The sequence below is a fragment of the Capsella rubella genome, unplaced genomic scaffold, assembly GCF_000375325.1.
Source record: "Capsella rubella cultivar Monte Gargano unplaced genomic scaffold, Caprub1_0 scaffold_3, whole genome shotgun sequence".
Lineage (NCBI taxonomy): Eukaryota > Viridiplantae > Streptophyta > Magnoliopsida > Brassicales > Brassicaceae > Capsella > Capsella rubella.
This window is the reverse complement of record NW_006238921.1, coordinates 14,961,608-14,969,954: the sequence shown is the minus strand read 5'-3', so window position 1 is coordinate 14,969,954 and position 8,347 is coordinate 14,961,608. Positions and strand designations below refer to the sequence as shown.

Sequence of the window (8,347 nt, the reverse complement as noted above, 5' to 3'; positions counted from 1 at the left end):
TGTTTTTATTTGGAAAATGGCAGAGCTCACCTCATGCAGAAGTTGAGTCCTTAGCTGCAGGCGCTTGACATCATATTCTTTGAATAGTTTCAAAGTTTCTTCAATTCTTCTCTTCTACTGTGCCGTCGCCAAATTCCATCTCTCTTTTACACTTTCTTCATCCAGTGAATCTCCCAGCTCTGCAATAGAAGGAACGAGAAACGATTTCTCGAATCAGTCACTAGGAACAGTAAAATCAACCTCAGCAATAGTAGAATCAATGACCTCAGATCCCCAAATCTTCTTGACGAGTTCAAAACATGTTAGATCATGCTCTTCTGTAAAACAGCGTTTCTGGCCTTTCTCGTTTTTGTACTTCTTCCTTAGAAACCAAATTTTGCTGGTCATCTGACGCACACTCTTCATTTCAAAACTAATAGATCTTTGAATACTATGGAAAAATGCATTCATGTCTTCAGAATCGCTCTGACCTGTCTTGCTCTGATACTCAATCAATCCCTGAAGCAACATAATCTCATCTTTCTCACTCCACACTCTCTGAAACCTCACATTCTTGGCACGTTTCGCTACAGTTAAAGCAGCCGCCACTTCAGTAATTTGTCTCTTCTTCTTTGGTGGGCGGGATGAAGAAGCCGGAACATGAGAAGAAGCAGGAGCAGGAGCAGATCTGCTCTCAGTCTCTTTTGAATCTGAACTTGCTGTAGCGGCCACCAAAGAAGCAGAAACATGAGCATAAGCAAATCCAGTAGCCACAACAGGAGCTGGATCATCCTTGGATGGTTAATTATCCTCTTCAGAATCCGGTCCATCATCCTCTTCAGAATCTCCTTCTTCTTCTTCTTCTTCTTCTTTCTCAGAACCTGAATCTTCTTCTTCTTCTTTATCAGAAGCTGACTCTTCATCTTCGTCATTGGAAGATTCCCGTGGTGCCGATTCTGGAACCGAAGTCTTCTTCGCTGTGGATGCCCCTCCTTCTTCTTCCTCAAAACCTGAATCTTCTTCTTCGTCGCTGGAAGATTCCCATGCCATCGGTTCTGGAACTTTCACAGTGGATGCCTCTTCCCTCACCGTCGAAGGAGTGACAAAAGGCTGAGATTGCTCGTTCTTCGCCACAGGAATCTTGCAAAAGAAAAAAGAGAAAAGAGAGACAACATATTTAAGAAGACAGAAAAATATATACTTGAAATGACATCATGGTATGCGACATTAGATAGTTTCAAACCCAATCATAGCTTACCTGCTTTCGCCGCTTCAATTCAGCCTCCTTTTCCTGGAGTTTCTTCTCTTTAGCTTTTAGATCCTAGAAGTTGGCAATCATACAAAATTGTCTCAGGGAATATTCTGGATATACTTGGTATATGGATGTAGAAATGACAAAAATACAGTAGCCAAAAAACTGATATGAATGTGTGACAGCCATTGCAAGTAAGTAAAGCATCACGGCACATTCAAGACAAGAAAAAATATCAATGCCGTTGAAAAACTTGGATCAAGCTTCAAATCTACTACAAGTAAGCACTAAAGGGAAACCAGAAAAGATGTAAGTGGGAAATCTAATGCTTATGCACAAGAGATAATAAAAAACTGAGATTCGTGTGGACACAAAAGATAAGCTCATTCAAAATAACAAACACCCAGCCGGCAATAAAAAAAGGCACCTAAAATATAATTTGATTGTCGTATCCCTTCTCACCATTGAGATTGATAAAAAGAAGCAGAAGATAAGCTCACTCAAAATAACAAACACTAAACCATAATTTGATTGTCCTGATACCTTCTTACCACTGAGATTCATGAATGTTTATGCACCTAAACCATAATTTTATCACCAGCGTCTACCAATAGTTGGCTAACTTAGAATGAGCGATCAAATTACATTCTCAAACTTGAAATCAATCAATCAATCGACCAACTACGTTTTTTCCTAGTGCATTGAAACCAAAAATTCGATCCCACGAATGTATATACACGAATCTGAGACAATCAGACATAGAAAGAATTTACGGCGGCGCTGAATAACAAAAAAGGAATCCCTAGATGATGAGACTGAATCAAGCTTACCGCAAAAGAACTAACCTTGCCGTCATCAAAAGACTGGTTGCGAGACATTTAGCGACGGGAGATACAATCCGAGCGACCTAGAGAGAGCAATGAAGCAATTGGGTTCAGTTCAAGAGTAATACTTGTAAACCTAATTCGGGATAAGGTGTATTTGGTAGCTTGGTTACATAAAATCTTATTGTAAAAATAAATTATAGTAAGAAAATATTTCGATGGAATAAAAATAATTAAACCAAAAATTTTTGGCAAAAATATATGAAATATATAAAACGTAGAATTTAAAATATTATTTATATTTGTTGGTAATATATTTGTGTTTTTCATAAACTTAAGATGAACATAAACTTAAGATGAACATAAACTTTAGACCACACTTATGTTCTCATCCTAGAAGTCGATGTATCGATGTTGTGACAATATTGACTCTAGAAAATATCTATATGTACATGACTTACCATTATCGTTTTATTATTATTGAATCACAAAATTTCGATATTTAGGATGCTTGTCAAGTATACGGGTTGTTGTTTCTTATGGCTACTAAACCACTGATTTATATATTTTTGTTTTTTTTGTAAAACACTAGCTGTTAAAACAAAACTGATAGTGTATAAGTGTATACCAATCTAAAAACACCATGCATCTAAAAGGCAAGTTTTAGAAAATAGTTTTATTGAGCTTGAATAAGCTTAAAATATCTAGATACAACAACTTCATTGCATAAAGTTGTAGTAATGAACACAAGGCGGAGACAGAATTGCCTTTAAACTAGTGAGCTACAATAAAAGTATTCTATAAACATAGTAATGATGTTGAATTTCGAAAGTTTTATTGAAGATAAGGTGAATTATCTAAATGACAATCAATATTTACTACTTAGGTGAATGATAAAGTGGTGAAGCTGTAACATCGATACATAAAACTTGAGATGAACATAAACTTTAGACCACACTTATGTTCTCATCCTACAAGTCTATGTTTTTGATATTCCAATCCATCAGCATTTCTGTGAATGATGAGATGTTAAAAACCGTGTTGGTTTAATAAGTTATTGCTTGCAATCTTACTATAAGACTGGAAACTAGGAATGGAAATAAAAAAAAAAAAGAAATGGTATGCAGAGAACAATTAGTTGAATAGCTCTCACTACATCTATCTTAGTTGTGACACAGTGACTAAATTCTGACATTGTTCAACAAAACGTTAAACATAAACATGAATTTCAAACTAGCAGCACATCAATGGAAGTATCAGTCAAGGAAATTTATTCATCATCACCAAATGTCATCGAAGAAAACGCAGAGATTGAGAGAGGTTATACCGTCATAGCTGGTGGAATCAAACGTCTGCTCTAATTTCCGACGCATTTCGTAAGCACGAGACGAGACTTGCCTTACAAACTCATCGGAAGTTCCAGGGATCGTACCGTCCAAGTGAAGCGCCCGCTCAACTTCCTCGCTCTCTTCTTCCTCATCGCCACCAAGCTTTATCTGATCCTCCGCCGCCGCCGCTGGTCGATTTACAGCTAACGAACAGTCTTCTTCTTCTTCTCGGTATCGAAACTCGTTTACCGAAGCTGGAAAAGCCTGAAAGGGAAGAAGAACGGTTGGAAGGAAGACGAATCGAGACTGATCGTGAAACTAGGGTTCGAAAGAGGAAAAAATGGATTTGGGATTTTTCTTTTGACAAAAAGAGAAAATAGTTAAGTTTTAGAAAACTTATTAATTTTAGCCTCTCTTGGCGCGCCACGTGGCCTAAGAATCGAGGTCGAACGCTTCTTATCGAATAAGTGGATAGACATTAAGAAAACACTGTTTTCATTATCTACAGGGATATAGACGCTCTGGATATGATGATGTGATATACAATTATATAAATACTAGCAGTTGATTCGCGCTGCGCGCGGGAAGTTTATAATTTTGTTTCGTTGATTTTTTATTTATATTGTGATATTTGATTTTCAAAAAATATTATAATTATTTTCTCTTTAATTATTATCTTTCAATACTCAAATTTGATTCAATTTATGAAATATCATTTTTTTCTTTTTGATCATGTTATAAACTAATATTTCACTTTCATTTTATTTTTCCTCTTTATAATTTTATATATACAATTACATAAATTTTGTTTTAGTCTACCATAAATTTAAATTTTATTTCCATTCTAAAACTCAGTAACATATTTAAAATATTAAATTATGATCAATTTAAAATGAAAGTTAAATTATATTATTACTACTAATAAAAAAATTAAAGTATTGTTTTCTTATTTTAACATTTCATTTTTTTACATAATTTATTTTTATTTATATAAACTTTATATTAATTAAATAAATAACATAAATATGCACTAAATGAATGTTTTAAATTTATTTTAATGTTTAAACAAAAATGTGTCTTAGGTGAATGCTTAGGTGACATCATGAGAATAGAGAAAAAGCTAACTTTATATATATAGATACCATTACACACCAACGGGTACACGTAATTAACTTCTGGTTCCAAAAGAATTTCATGGACCTGCTGTTTTTTTCCCATATGTTAGATCATTCTCAATGGGAGGTTTTTAGGCAGATCTTACAAGAATTTGTGATTTAATTAAATGCAAAATGTTGGTAAATAGCTAAGATACAAAACAATGGTTAGGAGACGCCTACGTGGCACTCTGTGAGTGGATGTTGAGATAAATATAAGAAAAAATTATTTTTTTTATTTTTTGTCTTTATTTTCTTTTTTATCATTCTCTTTTATGTTATCTATGCAATAAATTGTATCTCATCTATGTTTTAAAATTTTTATTTTGTAATAATTATTGTTTTCAAAAATTAAAATTGTTAATTTTTTTAACTTTTTTTTATTTTAATCCTAAGATCCACTATTTAAGAACCCACCAATAATCCTACATAAAAACAATAAAACTTAATTACACTACTTAGCATCACTTTTTCATTTAAATTACTAAACAAATCATAAAATTCATTTTTAATAGCCTAGCATTGAGGATGCTCTTAGTTGTTTATTGAAATGGAAATGTGAAATAAGGTTACATCTATAAAAATATTCTTGCAGTCTTTCCTGCAAAGTGACGTTGCCTTTGAAGTTAGTTGCAGTTCTCTATCTCTTAGAGCATCATTATCCACGTAACCGCACGGGCCTTAGGGCATTAGAATAAGTCCAATTTAATAAAACAGTGGATTCACAAGGTCCATCCGGATGCTGTCGAAGAAGCTTTCGGACAAGGTTCTTACGCCACGTGGGAGGGAATGATTGGTCTGAAAATAAAAGAAAAAAAAATTATTTAGTTAATTTTTGGTTTGTGACATCAAAGAAAAAATCCCCAATTCGATTTTGGTCTGTCTCGAAAGAACCCTAGATTGAGCTGAAGGAAAAACGAGTGAGAGATTTTGAGAGATTGAATCGATGAACGATTGAGAGATCTTCTTCTCCGTCTCGTCTAACCGTGTTCTCGTCTCTCCGTCTTCTCCGTGTTGTGGATCTCGTTCTTCTCGTCCGAAGCGTCTCATCCCTGCTGTTTCTCCATCCCAAAATCGTTGAGAGTCAGGTACATACATGCAAGTTACCTTATAAATGAGTGTTTATGTTGATCTTTTAACAGCTCTTTGAAATACTTATTTGCGACCTAGTTTGTGATTGTGGAGTTCCCTGTGATTGTTTTGTTGTTCTTGTCATCGTTCTTTTAGATTAAATTTTATGTGAGCATTGAGTTATGGTTGTTGCACATTACAGAATTTAACTTAGATTTAGTTTTATCTTTGTTTCTCTGTAGTTCCAAGGCTAAAAATGTATGATTTGGCTCTTCCTCTTTGTTATTTTTGTTGTAGTTGAAGATAGAATAAGATACTTTTGTGCTGTAGAGGGTGTTTGGTATTCTGTTTAGTACAATTTTCACTTGTAGGGGAGTGTTTAGTGATTTTGTAGGGAGTGTTTAATAATTCTGAATTCTTAGAAAACAATCTCAAGCATTGTATCAGAGCTTTTATAGTTTTTGTTGGCAACATATTTGATATTAACATCATTCTTGTATTAACTATATTATCTTACTTTCTAATGTGTATAAGGTGCCAAAATCCCGTAGAGAACTGGTTATGTCTTTGTTGTAAAGAGGTTCTATGCAGCCGTTTCGTGAACAAGGATATGCTTATGCATCACCAACAGACTCTGCAGAAGAACATATTAGACTTGCAAACAAAGAAATCATTGGCTCAGGCTTGAAAGAGCAAACTGGTGTCAAGGACTGCTCTGGGGATTTTTCAGCACCCAATGCATCAATCCTCAACATTGGGGATTCAGGTTCAGTTCCACCTGAAGACATGCTACACTTAAAAGGGAAGTATTGCTGAGAAATCTTCTGATAAGAAAGACTCTGCAGAAGTGCATATCTTACCTGCAAATAAAGATATCACTGGTTTAGGCTCAAAAGAGCAAACTGGTCTCAAGGACTTAATGTAATGTTGCTGGGTCATATGGTTGTTTGAACCACATTTCCAATAAAAGTTATTGAAGCACATATCTTGAATATGGTTTATGTTTGTTTTGCAGATTAGCATCAACCCCAGCAAAGATTCTTGAAAGCTAAATTCTTTGTGATTAAGTCATATAGCGAAGATGATGTTCATAACAGTATAAAGTATGGTGCATGGTCGGCACACCAACTGGCAACAAGAATTTGAATGCTGCATATTATGAAGCCAAAGAGAACTCTAAAGAATGTCCTGTGAATGCTCCTACAAAAGGTTGAGGCACCTCATAAAACATATATTTCCATTACACACATGTTGAGTTCATATTCCAAACCCAATACCCAAAAGAACCAATGCACAGAGCAAATAACTAGCTACTATCTTTGAACTGCAACTTTTTATGTTTTTCATTTTCACTTCATTGTTTTTTTTGTTATTAATAATTTTGAACTGTATTATCTTTTTATTTTACTTTTCAAATATGTTTTATGTTTATTTTTATAAGTTTTCATTTTATTAATAATTTATTTAATTAATAAATTAAACAATATATTAATATTATTATATTATTAAAACGCTAAGATACTAGAAGATTAACCAATAATCACTTCAAAATCAAAAGTTCTTAACTTACACTTTTTCATTATTAATATACTTATTAATGTCTAAGATACATCCTCAAGAATACACCTTTAATGATGCTCTTACAACATGTATGGCTGCAGCATTATATCATTATTTAATCTGAAACTCTCTCAGCAGTACGTTTAGTTGCCATTTTTGTATGTGTTCATCTAGCTGATGCTAATTCCAAGTGTGTGACTGTCTGTGATTAGTATATGTTGTCCAAGAAATCAGAATTTAGTGAGTAGTGTATGCTATATAGTGGTTGAGTTGGTGCGATGTTTTGGCTTTAGATCATTTGCTACTGAGCATTCTGTACATTTAGATCATAGGTAAAGAGTACTAAACAGAGAGGGAAGGAATCAGTTAGGTTCGTGGATATTGTATTGAAGGTGGAATATGAGCTAAAGGAGATGAATGCGTTATTGACAGTGAATAAATTTTGAATTGGTACTGTGAGACACGATGAACAACAAGAAGCTCTGGTAGAAAAGGACACAAAGTTGTTTAATTTAATGAGCAAGTGAAAACGTTTAAAGTTAAGTGACTGAAGAACCAAAATAATTCAAGATACCGATAAAGAAGATTTGGGGTTGTCAAACAAAGAACGAGAAACATGACAATAACACGTAGCACTTTTGACTTTTGACTTTTGAGTGTGTATTATAATCTTACAAAATACATAGTATTATAAAAGTAATTAATGTTAAATGTTACTAGGTTCGGACGCGCACGTATGTGCATGATTCATTTCCAAAACTAAGTTTGTTATCAAATTTGTAATATATTATTAATGTGCGGAGTCATGTTTATAAACATAATTTTAAAAAATATTATTAACATTCATTATTCAAATTTAAGTAGGCTCAGTTTAGTATTCTTTTTTTTTAATTAGGATTTGTTTTTGTTATTAGTAATGACAACTACATATAAAAAAAGAAAGAGAAATATAGTTTGTTTATTTCATAATAGAAAATTCATCCCGTCATCTTTCATATAGGTCATGTTTTTCCATCTCATAAGCATGGTTTTAAAAATAACTTACTCACTAGATTTTACCCCGTGGTACACCACGGATCTAGTATTTTATGCGTATCTTTTATATAAAACCTTAACCATTGTAGTTTATATACGTACATGGATAAAATTTATCCCGTGGCACACTACATGATCATTTTT

At 33.5% G+C, this 8,347-nt stretch overlaps 2 protein-coding genes and 1 long non-coding RNA gene across 5 annotated transcripts; 1 reads left to right on the top strand and 2 right to left on the bottom strand.

The window, feature by feature from the left end:
* Positions 1-213: 213 nt before the first annotated feature.
* On the bottom strand, positions 214-770 carry LOC17892356 (probable transcription factor At4g00610). The gene is made up of 2 exons (XM_023786201.1): positions 757-770; positions 214-694 (listed from the first exon to the last, which is right to left on the bottom strand). The coding sequence occupies exons 1-2, from the start codon at positions 768-770 to the stop codon at positions 214-216; spliced, it is 495 nt and encodes a 164-aa protein (XP_023641969.1).
* On the bottom strand, positions 401-3,761 carry LOC111831488 (glutamic acid-rich protein-like). Of its 3 annotated transcripts, none has more exons than XM_023785953.1 (4): positions 3,383-3,761; positions 2,062-2,138; positions 1,238-1,300; positions 401-1,119 (listed from the first exon to the last, which is right to left on the bottom strand). In XM_023785953.1, exons 2-4 carry the CDS (start codon positions 2,107-2,109, stop codon positions 781-783), a joined length of 450 nt encoding a protein of 149 aa, XP_023641721.1. In that variant the 5' UTR covers positions 2,110-2,138; positions 3,383-3,761; the 3' UTR covers positions 401-780. The 3 variants fall into 3 exon arrangements, with proteins under 3 accessions (XP_023641721.1, XP_023641722.1, XP_023641723.1); XM_023785954.1 differs by having other exon boundaries at positions 2,077-2,138; positions 3,383-3,760; XM_023785955.1 differs by lacking the exon at positions 2,062-2,138.
* A 1,625-nt stretch (positions 3,762-5,386) lies between these two features.
* LOC111831502 lies at positions 5,387-7,010 on the top strand. Its single transcript, XR_002834629.1, has 3 exons — positions 5,387-5,625; positions 6,143-6,529; positions 6,624-7,010. It is a non-coding gene; the product is annotated as an uncharacterized LOC111831502 (long non-coding RNA).
* The last annotated feature ends 1,337 nt before the right edge of the window (positions 7,011-8,347 follow it).